The sequence below is a fragment of the Strongylocentrotus purpuratus genome, unplaced genomic scaffold, assembly GCF_000002235.5.
Source record: "Strongylocentrotus purpuratus isolate Spur 01 unplaced genomic scaffold, Spur_5.0 spur5_scaffold_6, whole genome shotgun sequence".
Classification (NCBI taxonomy): Eukaryota; Metazoa; Echinodermata; class Echinoidea; order Camarodonta; family Strongylocentrotidae; genus Strongylocentrotus; species Strongylocentrotus purpuratus.
The window spans coordinates 20,752,359-20,770,994 of NW_022145612.1; the positions used below are offsets into that span (position 1 = coordinate 20,752,359).

Consider the following 18,636-nt stretch of genomic DNA (forward strand, 5'->3'; position numbering starts at 1 on the left):
TCTTTATCTTTTTTTCGCAAGTTGATAGAGGGGGGCATGCCCCCATGTCGCCCAACGAGGGCGGCTAAATGAACTTACCTAAACAGTGATAACTGTCTTGGGCGAGTCTTAAACCTGCTGGACAGATACACTCCAGGCGAAATCCGTTCTTTCTGCATCCATACGCACATCTACCCGGGTAACATCGGCTATCACCTAAAGAAAATGAGGAGAGGGTGGATTAAACATAGAGTAAGCAATCATAACATAACGAGGGTGTGGTCAGGATAAGATAAGAAGATGTAAGATTGTAAGATTGATACGGAATAATATGGATTAGGGAGGTGAGGTGAAATGCAATATGGTCCTTCAGAGGATTCTTAGGTTTAACTAATACAGGTGGTCTTTTTACATCTTACTTAGATATATTCAAACGAAGAATATAATCATGTTAATGGCGTCATGTTATCTAATTCATTTTAAATGGAAAATATCTTTATGCTGAGAGTAGTAAATTGTTATTCCACACTCATAAATCCCAAATCAAATCTAAGGGTGAATTATTTTTGTCGGGATTACAATAATAATTGTTTACGATTTCTTTTTCTTATAAAGTTGTTTACACACTGTCGTTCTTATATGCAATATTAACCAAGCATTCTATAGTTCACATGTCTGTAGCAAAAAATCACCGAAAGTTCTCGTCATGGTATGGGGTATAGGCTTCTAAAAGGTCAATAATCGATCAATCTTCCATTTAATTGATTTCATTATCCTTCTTCATCAAAAGAGTTATTCCCTCAACTATCCGCAACGGCTCAACGCCTGATGGGTATAGAGAAGCGCGAATTGTCGACAACTATAGGTTTTAGTGCCACCTCGGTGAAGTGAAGTTTGTTGGAATGTCTGGGAAATTATTGGAAAAACACTCATTTGTCGCAAAAGACGAAAAACAGATTGTAATTTCGCCTCAACGACTATATTTCGATAATAAGAAAAGAGAACTGTCGTTTGTGACCGAAATTGGGACAGCGACCATTGGAAAGATGTCTTTTTAAGATATCATAGCCTGGGGGTCAATCGAGTATATAACGACCAATTGATGCTGAAAATTCCTTCTGACACTTGAACAAATATATTTAAACATATTGTATTTGTTGACTTTTACGGTTATAAAGGTAAGATTAAAATAGTTTAAAGGATTAAAATTCCGAGGAGAGATTGAGGAAACATTATGAGCATTTTATTATGAGAACTCATTTTACTCTCTGGTTTGAAACGAAATAAAGTCATTTGCTGCCACACTCAAACAAGACTTGCTCGTAATTATGTTCAAGTACCAACCCAGGCAGTAGGCGCATACATTACACAAAAAGACATCACGTATATGGAATTTGTCATGTTTATATATAAGTGTGGTGTTTTCGACCCCTAATGATACCAATAATAGACAAGTATGCTTCTTTCTATAGAAAAGAGATCAGAAATAGCGACTTGTGTGAAAAGAATTAATCAGCTAATCAGTAGGGAAAGGGAGAGAAAGAGAGGGGAAATGAAGCGAGAGACGGTTACGACTTCAGAAAAGGAGCTTATGTAGTAGAGAGAGGGTGAGAGATGGGAGAAAGAGAGAGAAATAGAGAGGGAGAGAAAGAAAAGGAGAAAGAAAAGGAGAAAGAGAGAGAGAAATAGAGAGGGAGAGAAAGAAAAGGAGAAAGAGAGAGAGAGAGAGGGGGAGGGAGGGAGGGAGATAGGAGAAAGAGAAACAATAAGAGAAAGAGAAAGAAAAGGGGATACGGGAAGGAGACAAATTAGAAGGAGAGACGGAAAAGACGGAAAAGACGGAAGAGAAAGAAGAGAGGGAGGAAGAGAAGAAAGAGGAATAAAGACAGTGTCATCGGGCTTCCGGGAGGTTCGTCCCTCATTTGCACCTTTCCTTGTATACTTTTATGATCTACTCTTTTAAAACACGTCCCAAATAATGCAGGCCCTATTTTTTAACAGTAGCACATGAACTCAAACGAGGCACTTCCTACTACCGATTTTGAATCACTTCCCTAAGAAAATACCCCTACCGTGTGATTCAGAACCTATCAAGGGATGGAGGATGCACACAAGTGGGTAGAACACACAGTTAAGGGTTTTAACTTGAAAGAGATCTCGGATCATATTCCTGATAATGCTTTCTAAAACACATGCCCTTCCCTTTTGGTTTAATGATACTTGGCACATCTGTCATATGACACATGGTTGGTCTTCGATGCGTATTATGTACACCACTGTCAGGTTCTTCTTTCCTCTAAATCGTCAGGTGCAAAATTTTCATTTTTATAAGAAAACAAACATGCAGGCCAAACAAATGAAAAGGTGAAATTCCAACGGCATTTGAAAGATAAAACTAAGTTAGAACTTAAAAAATTGCTTTGTGACACGAAACCAAACCATGAAACGAATCAAAATTCATTCTACATTTCTTTTCACCCTTAAATGGTGATGAGGTATCTTTCTTGAAGCATCTTTTTTTCTCTCTCTCCAAAAGTCAAGAAGCATATTCACAATTGACAGTTTACACAAAGGCGGAAAGGAGCATCACCATCAATTGCCCGAAATCTGTTTTGATTCTAAACAAGTACCCAGGCGCCTTCTCTCTTTCTTGGCTTGGAATTTTCTTTTTCAATTCCATTGGTTGAAAGCATGTCACAACTTTTTTGTGACATTTACTGGCACGTATGCCAATGATTTGGAAAAGATTGATCATTGTGATTCTTTTTAAAGATGTAATGATCGGAGGGGGAAGAAATGTTTGACTGATGTCGTTGAAGTGAAGTGTCTCGTCTTTTCTTTTGACATGCCTGCACAACACTGAAGAATATGCTTAAATACGTAATCATAAGGGGGAGTGATGGGATATGTTTTAGATGATTGGAGGGAAGGATTGACATTGCTTTTTTTTTAAAGTTACATTCAAGCTCTGTTACATGTGCCATGTATATATCTGACATTAGGAAGGAATGTGTTTAGTTTCGTCGTTATTTCCGTCATATGAAAAAGAATTCACAATGAAAAGAAAATATACAGTTTACATAAGCAAGACACACAAACAAATCATATGGCATTAAATTGAAAACAAAAACAAAAAACAACAATAACATTAAGAATAGAAGAATGAACAACGGAATAAGCAAAAGACAGAGAAAACAGACAGCTGCATAAGAAGGAAGAAGGATGTGGGCGTCAAGTGACAGAGTATAGAGTATAAGTAAGTTGTGTATACATACAAAGGGAGATAATGAAGTCGAAGAAAAGGGCTTAAAAAGAGTTTAGGGAGAGAGATTGCATCGGATCCTTATTTCTGCCCAAGGGGGAGTGGAATGCCAGAGGTACTAATAAGACTTACATATTTTGAATAGTCTTTTAAGAAGTCATACAAATATCTGTGGATCACCATTATCGACGCCCAGCGCCTTCGACGGTATAATCCCTCCCTTGCTACTTTGAATGAAAGAGATCAAAGAGACAAAAAGAAGCCAATATAACATACTTCTTCTAGGAAGTACACTTTTCATTACGCCTATACCCATCCACTAATCCTCCAAATTGTCTTTAAAATGCAGTGAAACGATGCGTAATTCATAAATAGTAGATTGTTTACATGTTTCTGTGAGCCCCTGGATGCCAGCCTACAATTTTCAAGCACGTCTTGAATACACCTCTCTCTCTCTCTCTCTCTCTCTCTCTCTCTCTCTCCCCCCCCCCCCCAAGCTGGATTCACACTGAGGATCACTACAAGTGTTAACCCCAAGGCTATCAGTGGTACCTATTCGAGGAACATAGTATGTAGCTACTTAAGCACAGTTAATCTTGAGATCATCTCCATGTCTCGCCGGTTGGTTTAAGGGGAAATCACTGGCATTCCAAGGAAGATCTTATTTATCAATCTAACGTTTACGCTTCCATCACGTACGAAGAGCTACCAAGATGATCCCAAGACATTCATCTTATGATGAAAGATACATTAAGGCACATACTACACGGGCCACACTCTTATACACACGCGTATATCCAAGCATAATCCAGATTAAGTGTGAAATTGGCTTTAAGGCGCCAGATATCTTAAGAGCCGAGGACTATACACAGTCCTTTTTGGTTGGAGGGCTGATTATCAATATTTTAAACTTGAAGTCTATTTACCATTTTCAGTAGAAGAGGGGCTGACACCGTAGCGTGAGAATAGTATATAATAATAATACATCTGGGAGGATTTTGTTCACAAAATTACACTAGTAAGGTGTCACTGAAATTAGGTCAGTTTTAGGCTAGCTAGATGCAGACCTTCGTCGAAACACTTGATTATCCGTTTCTTTGTCACGCCTTTGGCATGTTAAGCACCCTGCGAATCATGTTGTATACACATTCATCGTTACTATGGAAGGTCTAGCGTCAAGTGTCAAAAACATGAATTGAACATCTCGAAGAACGGGATTGTGATTATATTTAGGATGTTTAGACCCGGGAGAACAAAGCGTGGGTGAACGTTTGGAGTACTTACGTGTACATGTCTTTCCGTCTTCTTCTAGAAGATAACTTTCTTCACAGTGGCATCTAAAACTACCCATGGTGTTAATACATCTGTGATTGCACGGCCGAGGCTCCAGACCACACTCGTTTAGATCTGTTGTAAGGATAAAAGAAAATTACAGGTTAACAGATCTACATGTAAATAAATGAATCTTTTCTACATATAATTTATTGATTCAATCGACATAGGCTAACAATAAACCATGACAACCAATACAGGGAATAAAAGAATAAATACATGTATGTATCTGTTTTCAAATGTGGAACACAAACTGAAAGCGATATTTGCCAAATTTGTTCTACCCATTTTTATATATTCTTTGACATTTTAAAACATTGCCTTGTTATAATTGTGATTTCCCCTGAAATAGGAAATGCTTATACTGTGTGGAGCGTATAACGGCTTTTATACTTATACTTATGATATGAAGAACAAATTGGTATATGGTGATGATATGGTCAGCTATCAACCGACAGGTGACGAGGAAATAAGGTCAATGTTTCCCAAGTACGAACACCAGTAGCGTTCGGAGAAATAACTCCAGTTTCAGCATTCCTTTTGTGATATCTTATTATTAAAGCTGTGAATTTCATAACCAATCAACAGCTAACTTGAAGAAAAAAGAGAAGACGCTCCACAAGCAATTGGTGTAATAATTTTTAAAGACACACACATCCGCATAGATTCTCTCTCTATCGAAACAGCCCACCCTCATTGCACTTGAGCATATGCTATTTAAACAAACATGCTGTGTGTTGGTTTGAGAGGACAACTGTTGGGTCATGGTTAGGGGTAAACCAAGGTATCAATGAGATTAAGTGCCATCAAAGTTACTCGGAGGGGTGCAACACTTTATGTCAAATGCATTCTTTTGACCGAATATGGGTCATTTCGACAGAGAACTACACGGAATAGACAGATATCATGGGATAAATAACAGTTTTGATTTTTTCTTTTGTTTAATGATTATGCCTGAGAAACAAGCTGGAATGCAGAAGTAAATGAAATAAATCCCGAATCGTGACTTAAATTAATTATTTCTTTGAAGTGATATCTTATTTTGCTTTTAAGTTCACGGTCAGTTACTACTGACTATGAAAATGGCACATTCCTTCAAAGTTCGAGGCCGGTATCATTAAGATCGTGAGGAGATTAACGCTCGCCAAACAAGCTTGACTAATTTTTTTATTCGTCTTTAAACGGCTCAAGCTCATACCTCATTTACTCGCACAGTAGGAAAAACAAACACTGCGCCTTCCATGACAATCATAAGCAAATAATAGACATGTTCTTTTAAAAGAAAATCATCTCCTTGATTCGAAAAGGAATATTTATAGGATGATGTTTATTAATCCCTATCAGCAACCCATAGCCTTCTCTCCCTCTCTATTTGTGCAGGTGATTTTTCAAACTGTGCGCTTCTTTCGACCAATTAGCTTCCCGCAGTCTCCACACCGTCTCCCATAAAGATTGATAAAGTAGGAGGGTCTTTCAGGTTGAGAAGGCATAATGAGTATTCTGTTATGCGTAGTATGACAGAAGCTATTTATCCCTTATTTGGTTCTTATGAATGGCTGAGAGAAAGACAAGTACTTCTATTATTCTTTATAATATTTGTCGGAGAGATTCTGCCTGGTCAAGAATGTCAAAACTTGAAAAAGTGCCCTAATACAGATATCATTATTTTATGTTAATCTGAATTGAATCCGAATAGATTGAACTTATACTGGTTCCATATGCAGATATCATTCATTTTTACCACGATCCTAAAGTAGGAATCCACTCACATTTCATTTATAAATCAAACAAAATTTATTTCAAAGTACATCGTTGGATTTCCTGTTCGCCTATTTGGCTGTAGGCCTAAAACACTGAACACACTCAGGGAAATTGTTCGGATAAATATGATGACACATTATGAAGTAGCGAAAGAAACAAATTCATTTAATAATACATGCAAACAAAATCAGTCAATTATTGCTGATTCCATTTGACAAGATTCAGTTAATTTATTCAAGAATAAAATGTATAACTGTAAAATTATAAATGTAATGCTTCCTGGGAGAAATTTCAATTATTTAAACATATTTGTGGCTTACACCCAGTAAATAAGATCGATTGTGTGATCTGTATTAAAAACAAGTCACAAAAATCTGTACAATTATAGTAGAAAAAACACCACAGGCCATAGCTTTCAGTGTTTTCATAAAAACACACGACCATTCTCTTTTTTTTTAAGGCGACAAAAGCCTCTCTGTCAGGTACGCTACCCCCGTTTTTTAAGCAGGCCATTACGTTAATTACCCTATCAAAATCGAGCCTAATTCCCTAATGGTGCTCTGGATGTATCTCGATCGGAGCGGAATTATTCTTATAGATATCGAGTGATGTACTCCCACTTAATATATTGCACAAAACGTCCAGTGCGACACTGAAAATTGTCATTTCTAGTATACACAATATGCGCACATTCAGTGGCGCCACATCACTTAAAATGCAGTGATGCAATGTACCTTCGGCGGTTCCATCATGTGTTGTGTGAGTGTAATTGGTCTAGGTAAAGGATAATTACCCACGCTGTCATGATACCTGGATCTGCCATACGGATTACTCATTGTTTACTTTGCAAAAAGCCATAATGGAAGACAGCTATGATTATTGTTGTGTAATGTATACGTTATGCATACGTTATGACGTTATGAGATTATGGTGAAGTCCCCCACAATTTCGTATTTATAGTAGCAAAATATGCTTAAGATACCAGCTATATCGTATAAAAGACCCCAAAACAAGACCCTGACATTTTCCACCAAAAAAAAACACCAAAAAAAACCGAGGCCCGTTTTGTATTTATGGCTACCTCAAAAACGATTTTCTAATTTATCTTATAGACGTCTTCCAATTAGCGAAACGAGCGGAGTTTATATAACTTTCGATTAACTGCAACTGAGCTACTGTTTCGAATTCTGTATACAAAATAATGCAATGGAAGCCAATTTGTCCAGAGATGGGTGATATAGTTCTTGGTTGATTTCTTACCTGCATTACAATTTGCACCTGTATATCCCGGCTCGCAACGGCACTGGTTTGGTGCAACGCAGGTTCCATGTACACAACCAGATTCACAGATTGCTGTTAAAAGAAGAAAATAAAATGATATAGGCTAATTAGAGATAGAGATAAAAACAAATATAGATCAAATGTAATGCAATAATCACGTGGAATGCGTTATCTTCTATAGTACAACGTTATGGAATACATGAAAACATGTTTTGATGACAACGCAAAAACAGTTGAGGAATAATGAGACCACCCAGGTAAAATGTTGCTTTTTAATGTCATGAACTAGAAATGTTTCATGAGATAAAAATAAATGTAACATTTTCCACGATACCAACCACCAAAAAATTTGATTAATGACATGACCGATTAAGTTTTTTCGTAACTACCTTAAAGAGTAAAAAAAAATAGCGGGACCTAGTTTGTCGAGATTTTATCTCGGCAACATTCATGGTACATAATGTCATTTACTTACTTATATCTTTATTACCATGTTTATTTTTTATAGTAATATATCATTTGATATGTATATGCTTCTTATTAGGTAACTTATGAGCATATTTTATGTATTTTCACTATTTTTAACTCTCCAAATTAGTACACAGACCTAAATATTGTCTCTCACGTTCACCACCTCCCTGCCCTTTTCTGCCATTGTTACAAAATCCCGCCTCTACCGTACACCTATCACCCTCGCCTGGATTCCTTAAGAGCCCAAGTCGCTTGCATATGTTCCCAATCAGTTGAGAAGTTGAAATGCATATTTCAGGTCAAACCTATTGGCATTTTGTGTCAATATCAATCACGACATAAATCCATTTTACCAAACAACTCCATCACTTATCTCAATAACAACTTAATATTTGATGTATGAGAGATGTGTTTCCGGTCCAGCTTATATCACTTATACCACTTTATTCATATTTTCCCCCTGGGTATGAGTTTCTAAAAGTGGGCTTGTGAATAATGAAATTGTATTAAAGGTTTTGTGCCAATAACTCTCCTATTCCGAGAAATGTTGTTCCTTTAGATTCAGATTTCTTTCAAAGCAATTCAGTTTTACTCCAAGTTCATTCAAACAATGTACCCTATGTTTGTGTTAAAGCCTCGGTCACAAATGCCATTACGAACTGCTACGAACGCCGTAACGAACGATTTTCAGACAATGGAAATTCGGGAAGACAATGGAAAAATAGGGAGATTCGTACGAAATAATCGTTCGTACGAACCTTTGTGACCGTAGCTTTACTAAATGAAGGAGAGAAAAAAAAACACTGACGCTTTTTCATTTCTTTTCACCATTTACTTCAATCTCTATGTATCTTGCACGAAGAAGAGTATTCTTCCATTCAATCTTTCCGCGACTTCATTTGAAGAAGTCAAAATGAACAATTTGAAATATTTGAGACCTGACTATTGTAGAAAACTGAGGGGCACAAAAAGAAGGCAAAAAGTCATGCAAGACCACCATCAACCATGCATGTAAACTTTACTGGAAAACCAGGTCTTTACACCAAAGTGGCGGGTTACAGTTGATTCATCTTGCTATCAGTCGGATCTTTACATTGTTTGGCCACCTTTGTAGCTTTCACAATCATATCTGTTCATGCAGCAACGGTCAGACAAGAAAAGATAGTATACGGGACTGTAATATCCATTGTCCAGTGATGCCTGGCTGGCGACGTGTGGTCAGTCTGTGTCCATTCGGTCCTAAACACTGACCGATATGTTGTCCAAAAGTTGACCATTTAGTGGCCTTTATAAGTCCTTTTGATAAAAAAGGGAAATGGCTTCCGACTTTGCAAGAAGATAATTACGGTTCGTTTATGGTCTTTAAAGTTGTATGATTTCTCTGTTACTTCAACCAAGGACGGACCTATACGAATGAACGAATGAAATCATTGATTGTGCATGAAATCCAACAGAAAAGCCCAATAAGTTAACGAGTTTGTTTGTTTACTTTATCTATACCGTTTCTAAATGTTGCTGATTGGAAGTGATCTGTTCAGAATCAATGGACTGGATAGAACCCAGCTGAAACTCTGCGAACTCATTATTTTTCTGAATGGCAAATAATCATCGTAGGGCCTTTTTAAAGTGGAATGTATATATTGCGTGAATCAACCTGACAGGCAGCCAGTGTCTATGAAAATCATAATTCAGTGTTCTCTTGTATAGAGATCATACAGCGATAATTGGATAGTACATACACACACAAGCACACGCATTCTTACATCCACACCCACACATCGATATCTGAAATATTTTAGGTCTCTCGACTCTCAAAATGCTTTTTATCGAGTTCGGCTGTCTAGTCCAATAGAGACAGCCGTCACCTTGGCGCACGTATAGCCGCCAAGGGAGTGCCTTTGAGCATCTTGAGACGGGAACGCTTGTTTCGCTGAAACAAAAGCACACACGAACGACTTTCACATCTAATAACCTCAACTAGCGATTGGAACTCTACAATTTGTATTGAAAATTCAGTTCACATTCCCATCGCCGTGTGTAAATAAGTATAATGTGTTACAAGACGTTCTCTTTTAGTTCCTTGGGCGATAGATATAAAAGATATTATAACCCTACTCATGTCTCAGAAAGAGAAAAGACAATGGGTGATGGAAATCGTAGGCAGTGCATTACTTCAGACATGTCAGAAACAATTATGATAGCATCTTTATAGGGCCCTTGAGGCAAGGGATCGAGAGCAGAAAAAAACATGAAGATTCATGAAACTGCCTGTGTATGTTATTGATAGCACGTAGTGCTGACATCTTCAAGTATAGTCTCCACACACTGCGGGTCCGAGGCCCTCACAAGGGAATCCTCCCGGTATCTTTCTTACTAGAGATGACACCAACCAACAGGTGGGTGAATTCAGAAGGTGTGACGAGTTTAGTGAAACTGCGGAGGCGGGTGAAGACTAAAAGGCCCATAAGAAAGCAGGGAGAAATCATCTTTACCTTCCATCCGCCACCTAGTCTGCAAGCGCAGGCTCTAATTTGACACTTTACCACAACTCCTAAAACCTTGAGCAGAGCCTAGCTCTGTCACTATCTGGCAGTGTCAAGGCAAAATACAGAGCCTATGTAGTAAGCTGCCAGCCTATGGTTTCCCAGTACAGAAACTGTTACGCACAGCGACTGACTAGGTTTGTGCCTGCAAACTACCCGTCACCATGGTAACAAGACCTCCTCATCAATCTCGGAATCGTGTCGACATGTAAAACATTTTCAAAAATTAATATAGCAAATGGGGGTGGGGAGGTTCGTGTAGTCCTTGGTTTATATGCAGTGAGTAAATACAGTGAATAATTAAATATGAAAAGGGAAGTAAACACGTCTTAAATGAAAACATAAAGACTGTAATGGGCGATAATCAAATAAAACGTTTAGAACTTCAACACAGTAAGATGATTTACATTCATTTTAACCAAGTAAATAGTCATTTCCAGGTTCTCGATGGAAACCCAAAGCTAACTCTGGTTCGAGTGTTTGTTACCAGCCTGGAATGATTATACACGTAATGTCATTTAGCGGCTTCACAAACATCCTCTTCGGTACGCTTTCCATTAGCATGAAGTGTGATTAGGGGGCGATTTTTTTCGAGATTTTAAAATCTTCAGAATCCGTGACCGATTAAGAAAGACTCATTACTGTCCAATGTCCATGATTTATTCACAACATAAGTAAAAACTTTGCCAAGTACATGTACAAAGATGAATGAAAAAATAAATATCGTTTGTCGTTGTTGGATTTCAACATTGCCACCAATGATCGGAGAAGTTTGCTTTCTCAAAACTTCGTTTTCTCAAAGTAAATATTATAGCCATGGGAGTTATAAAAAAAATGAAGCAAATATTCAACATGCTGAACGGCACACGAGCCTAATAATTTTCACATCTTTAACCTGTAATCTAACCTAAATCGTCATACAATGCATGCGTGTGGGCTGCACTCAATTACATTCAGATTCTGTCTCGGCTTTTGAAAAATAGATATTAATATTTGGTTGGGATAAGATGACAAGACAGCACCTGTTACTTCAAATGACATATTTCCCGGCACAGAGTGGTACCGAAACAACATGTACATGGACATCCATGCACTACGAACCTTAATGAAACATTCATAGGCTTTAGCCATTCAATAAAACATGGATTTATTTGTTTTATTGAGAAAAATAAGAATGAGATGTTCGACATGCGTCCTCTTTCTGCGTTTCGAAATGACATGAGATGAATCCATTAAATTGTCAAATGAAATTTGTTCAAATATTTAAAGATGTCGGCTTCATAGCTGGAAGCGACGTTATATTATAATTTCATTTCATATAGAAAGAGAGAGAGAAAGAGAGAGAGAGAGAGAGAGAGAGAGAGAGAGAGATGAAGACACAGAAAACCAGATGAAAGAAATATAGAAAGACACATTAAGGGTCATAAACAAATACATGTGTAGGAAAATTGGGTTTTTACATTCTAAAACACAAATCGTAATCTTCTTTAAAGAAACCCAAACTGTTACACGAGTCCAAGACAGTACGCATGTATGGTTTACGTGTGACAGGACAGTGAGAGGATGAGCTTATGACGTCACAGACTGAGTCAATATTGGAAGAAACCATCACCGCTTTAACGTCACGAATGCTATCTTGATTTCTCGGAACATCCCTATTTTAAATTTCCGCTGGAGCTGAGACGACTGACAGCAAATAATGTTCATTTCGTCGGTGATACGACAGCGACTGCACGGTAATGCCATATCACTGTTAATAGGATTTCATTGATGAATGTATACGTAAAGATTTGTATGCCACTGATATAACGTTTATCTGATTGACAGTATATTGATAAATAAGAGTAAAGTAAATCACTAAATCACTAATTACATAAATCACTAAAACAGTGATCAAACCAATAATATATCAAGAAGATGGATATCCTATAGTTAGAAACATTTTTTAACTAACTCTCCTTACGCCAGACATAATGTTAAGTCTGAAGTAAATGTTTAAATTTCAATGTTGGATCCCTTAAAGAAAACTTCAATTATCACATTGGTATTCTTACACAGCATCTATTATTCATTGTCACTTTGTATCTAATAATAAACGTGCTATTAATTGCCACTGCATTTCGTCATTTGCAAAACAAGCCGAAAACAGGACTTTGGTGTCCAAAAATACAAGAACAACACAGACCTGCTGTCTGAAGATTTATTGACAAATATCAAGAGAAGTTTCCGAATTTAGAATCTAGATTAAGAGTCTAATCTCTCGTCTTATTTAGTGCAATACCAACCGTATGTTACGTGGGCGGAAGCAGTCTACACAGTACGTCAGTGCTGAATTAAAAATTGATTTGAGAACAGTGCATGTGTTCTTTCGTCCCATGCTAGTTTGTAAACACGTCTATTTTCGGACAGGAAACTTCCACTCCCATTGATACCATTTTATTCATATCGTTCGAAAGAAATACGATTTAAATTCAACCATTAACAACCAATCCGAGCTAATCTTAACTATACAGATAAACTAATTTAAACAGATAATGCATTAAGATAGAATACCAGATATAATTGGCGAAACTCCAACAACAAAAATACAAAAATGGAATTGAAATTAAGAAAAATTAATGTTCAAGCGTCAGTTTTTCGGACCGGCGTTTATACACATAAACACAGTTTCAAAATTATATAATCACCTGAAGATTTCAATACATTTACAAGTCTTTCATCATGGGCCATATTTTGATAAACCAGAAGTGGAAAGTATAATCGTGAACTGATATAGGCATTTAATCTGCATGAGGTTGAATAAGGGTTTGATTTTACTTTAAAGATTTGCAAAGCATAATTAAAGCGGTAATACCATGTCGTGCTGACCTCATTTTAGTTTCCGATCTTCGTTTTTCTCCCAGTTGGACTTGAAGAAGTCGGAAGCTGATCAAACGAATGCTATAATTTCATGATTTACATCGCTATTAAGATACTGAGAATAATTTGATGCACGTTAATAATTGATTTATTAGGATAACAACGTTTCGTCTTAGAGGTTTAGCAATTAACTCCTCTCCGTGTACTGTACACGAGGATCTGTTTACATTCCTCAATTACAGAAGATAAATGGGTAGAATGGCCGTCACAACGTGAATATAAAAATCTACCAAAATCTAATAATAAAAACATAAACATAATTTAAAGAATGTTTACTTCTAAAATTGTTAACCTCTGTGGCCAAATCATGGCTTGGTCCGTTCGGAAACAGGATGATTAAACAACCTTGATGGTGAAAATGAGAACTCATTATAACAAAGCTACCAACCATATCATCCGTCAAGGCTATCAATTTGTCAACTGCCTATTGTTGTGGTACAGAAAGTACAAGCCAAAAGTCGGATGTGGAAAAGACGAGGATGAAATGGAGGTTGAAATCAATCTTATTGTGGTAGTAATTTAGTAAAGAATATGATAGATGTGATTTCCTTTTGTCGGGTTCCATCTTTTAATCTTCAATGTTTCTATAATAAATCATACTGAAAACAATAGGAAGACAACTGTAACAAATGTTCAAATTTATGGTTGGTTGGGTCGTTGCCCATCTGTCACACAGTGCAGTCTCATCTTCATGTTGACATAACAAGAGAGTCCACATTTATCATCAAAAGAATGTTTGGAGATATCATTTTTGATCAGATAAGCGGAGACAGGTATGATTTATATGGGAATATAGTTCTAGTCTATACAGAAATTGGTTATAAGGGGGGGGGGGGGACAATAGTTCAATCATATTTTTAATAAAACCAAAAATGTTCCCATTAATTATAGATATCCTAAGTGTAAATAGACATGCACATGTTTACACAAAACTCCCACACGAAGCTTACGCAACCTAGTCGTTGAGTTTGCACCGACGGCAAGTAGTGAAAAAACAAATGTGGCACTGGAATTATGTTTAGATGAATGGCAGTGAAATGATGAATATCTCTGATTGCACACCAAGTTCAAGGCGGACACATGGAGCAGTTCAAGGTCGGTGAAATATTTCACCACTCCGTTCAAATCACGGCCACATTTCTAGCTAACCAATTCAAGGCACCTGCTATATTTGGACTCCATCCACACAACTTCACAGGCAATGTCAGAAATATTAACCACATTCAAATGGCACTCCATCGTATACGTGGATAAGATGTGTGCGTGATCTGCCAGATATGTGTTGCTTCTGTTCGTATGTGTCAAAATTCTTTGCTTCTGTTTGTACGTGTCAAAATTATTTGCTTCTGCTGAAAATCTTGAGGTAGTCTGTATCAAGATTGGGTTTTGATAATGTTAAATCCAGCAGGAAAAATCATAACATGGCTTTGTGGTCTTTATCTATTTCAACCCACGGTGTTTCCTGACTGGTAAAATGTTAATGTTCAATAACAATGCTTCATAGTCGAAAGCAAACAGGAATGCAATAGGTGAATGAATTGTAACACATGGATGTGGTTTGGTGCGAAAGGCATGATCTCTCTAGATGTTACAAATTGGCACCCCTTGAATACATACCCCACATCTTCTCACCGAAAGATGAAATAGGTCATATTGGCATAATCTGTATTCCATATTATCCATAATGATTTGTGATCCGAAGCTAAAACTTGACGTTTAGATTGCACATGACTGGAGGAGCCTTGCATAAAATAAGATGAAATCGTGAAAATACATTTCTTCATTATGTACATTAGGATATATTACAATTTTCAAACTACACTTGAATTCGTCACTTAGACGATTTAGCGATACGGTATCACCTAATTCGTCTATGTGACGAATTCAAGTGTAGATTGAAAATTGAATTTGTTATTGGTGGGTTGAAAAACATTGCAGAAACCATAGAGAAAGTATCATAAAGTGAACTTGAAATACAGGAGTGAAGTTTATAACTTGCTATACTGGCACATTTTAGCAATATTTCATCAAGATAAAATGCGAGCTATAAACCTCTAGCTTTCTCTCAGACGAAGTGGATTTTTGTCCTACTCTCGTTGTGTTTATACCAAGGAGAAACTAGGCGAGCTGTACTCTCCTGCTCCCCTTATAGTAAATTCCTGTCTTTGTTAAGATTACTTAACCCACTCCAGACTTAGTACAACACAAGATGTATAACTATCATGACTTTGATAACCCACGTATCGCGTGGGTGATAGACAAGATCGTCAGAGCTTGTGACATAGCGTGATGTAATATCACGAAAGAATCAAAATGGACCTAACGATTCTAAAAAATCCGAAAAGAAGATGAGGGATAGAGTACTTCAAAATCATAGGGAACCTTTTGGGAAACCCACCACTAGATGTACGTGTGAATAAAGAGTATAAACATTCGAAAAACCATTGAACAGATAAGTATCATCTCAGTCGATGATAATCATTATGGTCTCATCATAAAGGAGGCATAAAGAGCTCGCGGGAACATGGATGAAGAAAATTGACAAGCGCACATTAAATAAAAAGTTTATGTACATCATTCTAAAGCACTAATATGAAGAAATGAAAAAGATAACCATATTTCAAAGCACTGCCTTCAAGATTCAGTGTAACAGTTGTGTTCCCGAGTGGAAGGGATATCATTATGCTCCCATTCTAATGTATGTGGGTTCTCTGGGCTGTCATTTCATGTTAAGGGTATTTCTGGTACATACTCTAGCTGTGTGGCCTTATGTTAACTTGTCTAGCCATCGGAAAACCTAGTATCATCATCGGAACACAATAGCGAAACAAGGCATATAATTATGTAGCCTCTGATTGTAGGATCGAATCGCATGTTGGGTGATATACTGGAATCGAGGATTCAATCATCACGTACAGTTTGCTTTAGTAAACCAATCTAAAATCTTTGCTCGACTTTATACACAGATAGATGAGGAAACCGGTGTATAGAATTTTTGATGGCGACATTTGTCATTTTTCTCAATTATTCTATTTTATTTTATTTTTTATTTATTTATTTTCCACATATGGGAAGGATCACCCTTTTCAGCTAAAAGCTGGTCTTCAATGGGGTCCATAATTATATCATATTCAATTGAACTAAACGGGTAGAGGTCTGTAAAAGAAGTTGTAACAGGGGGTGTAAAAGGCCACCAATCATTTTAAGGGGATGCGTTCAATATTTTCTATCAATCTGTTCATAATATTCACCATACGGTCTTCCTTAATTGATACGTCTAGAAACCACGTTATGGGATGCTCAACACCCAAGTTGACCAACCATTGGTTCAAGGTACACAAATTATAACACCTTGTGTCTATACATGATCTCGCTGAAGACAATATACCTACTCACGTTTATTTTCAAAAGAAAAAATCTGAAGCATTGATGCTACATCTAGTTGCCTAGAGAAAAACAAACCTTACATTAGACCCTCTGATATAGAGCAGTTCAAATTATTCTGCACAACTAAAGGTTACTTTGTGATCAACATGTATTCGTTGCAAGATAAGCCAGGTTTTAAGGACCCTCGGTTTCCATGACAACAAAGCTTGGTATGAGACAGGTATCGTCTGCTAGGGAGAAGATTTAAATAACAAAATTCTTCAAACTGTAATTGAAGTACCTCATCGAGGAAGCTTGTCATGAAATGTAATTACTGAGTGAAGTAGTTTTAACTTTCCATTTATTGCGACGGAAGTAATTTCTAATGTAAAATGTTAATCATGAAAAGGGCACTCGAAATATAAGGATGCAGAATCCTAACAAATAATACAAAACAAAATGACAGAAAAATGTAATTAAAAGTATATTCTGTATATACAAGTGAATAATATCGAAATATATTTTAAAGTCCTAACTCTTAACTTTGTCCAGGAAAAGATAATGAACTGAAGACAGATATTTAGGCATGTTTGAGAGATGTAAAGGATCAATATTAACTTCCTCACGTGTATTTAGATAAATCACCCACACGATTCTAGCGAAGAGGCAGCCCTCGCTAAACGCAAGGACTCGATTATGATTACACTCCGGCTTGCCTCATCCGAAATCGGATATTAAAGGGAGAGCGAAGTCAGTGGTAGGTAAACAACAGTTGGTTGGAAACTAGTATTCCTTTTGTTGACGGGGGTACTCATAGCACAACAATTATTTGGACTCTTGAAATTATTGAAGTAACTATTCAGGTCAGGTTTTAATTTCCATCTTCGCAAGCAAACATGTTATTAAGAGTAACCCAAATATGGAACTGGTTAAATTATTATGTGTTCATCGATCTTCATACTACATCATAGCTGGCATTTATGCAAAATCGATGTAGAATTGAATGAACAGATTTTGTGTCATACTATAAAATGACGTTATTAACGCCATACGATGCATTACCATTGGCAATAAAATGCCTATATGATTTCACCGTCAAATTTGAATGCGCTAAAATCCCATGCCTCTGCTTTCCTTCCATAAAAGCCAACGCCCGCCTTAAACAAAAACCCACTTTAAACCTTAAATACCCCCTATCATTAGCATTTCCCCCTTTCTTGATACGAGATGGGTGAATAATTAGCGAAGCGAGCAGAGCGAGTAGCTAGCCGCTCGGTCGGTCGGTCGGTCGGTCGGCTCTCCTCCGCATCAATCATTTACAAGCTCATAAATTGTACGTGCGTAACAGGCGTGATCATACTAATGGCTTGCGAACCAGTCGGTGGGTTTAGATTCGTATGGGGACGGCACCACATATTTAATGGGACAACACTCCCCAAGGGCGGTGAGTTAATATCAGGAGTAGATGAGAGATGGGATAGAAGATGAAGATTTCATTTCGTAATAATCACCTATACACGACAAGTCACACCTACTGAATATGTAATATAATTATGACGCCAAACACGAATACGTTCATGTGGGGATAGATAGGATGGGAGTAAGAAATTAAATGTTTAGAACACGACCAGATGACGACAATAATTTTTAATGTGACAAATAACCTAAACTTTTCAATAAAGAATATGATATGGTGGTTTTTTTTAAGCACTTTGTCATTTT

General features: G+C 37.1%; 1 protein-coding gene across 9 annotated transcripts in view; it reads right to left on the reverse strand.

The window, feature by feature from the left end:
* LOC105436405 (fibrillin-2) overlaps positions 1 to 18,636 on the reverse strand; it is a 104,972-nt gene that overhangs the window by 56,750 nt on the left and 29,586 nt on the right. For all 9 annotated transcript variants that reach the window (XM_031000206.1, XM_031000205.1, XM_031000204.1 and 6 more), the window contains exons 3-5: positions 7,595 to 7,687; positions 4,526 to 4,648; positions 79 to 195 (exon numbers count right to left, since the gene is read on the reverse strand). In XM_031000206.1, coding sequence (XP_030856066.1) covers positions 79 to 195; positions 4,526 to 4,648; positions 7,595 to 7,687 — 333 coding nt within the window. The remainder of the gene's footprint in view (positions 1 to 78; positions 196 to 4,525; positions 4,649 to 7,594; positions 7,688 to 18,636) is intronic.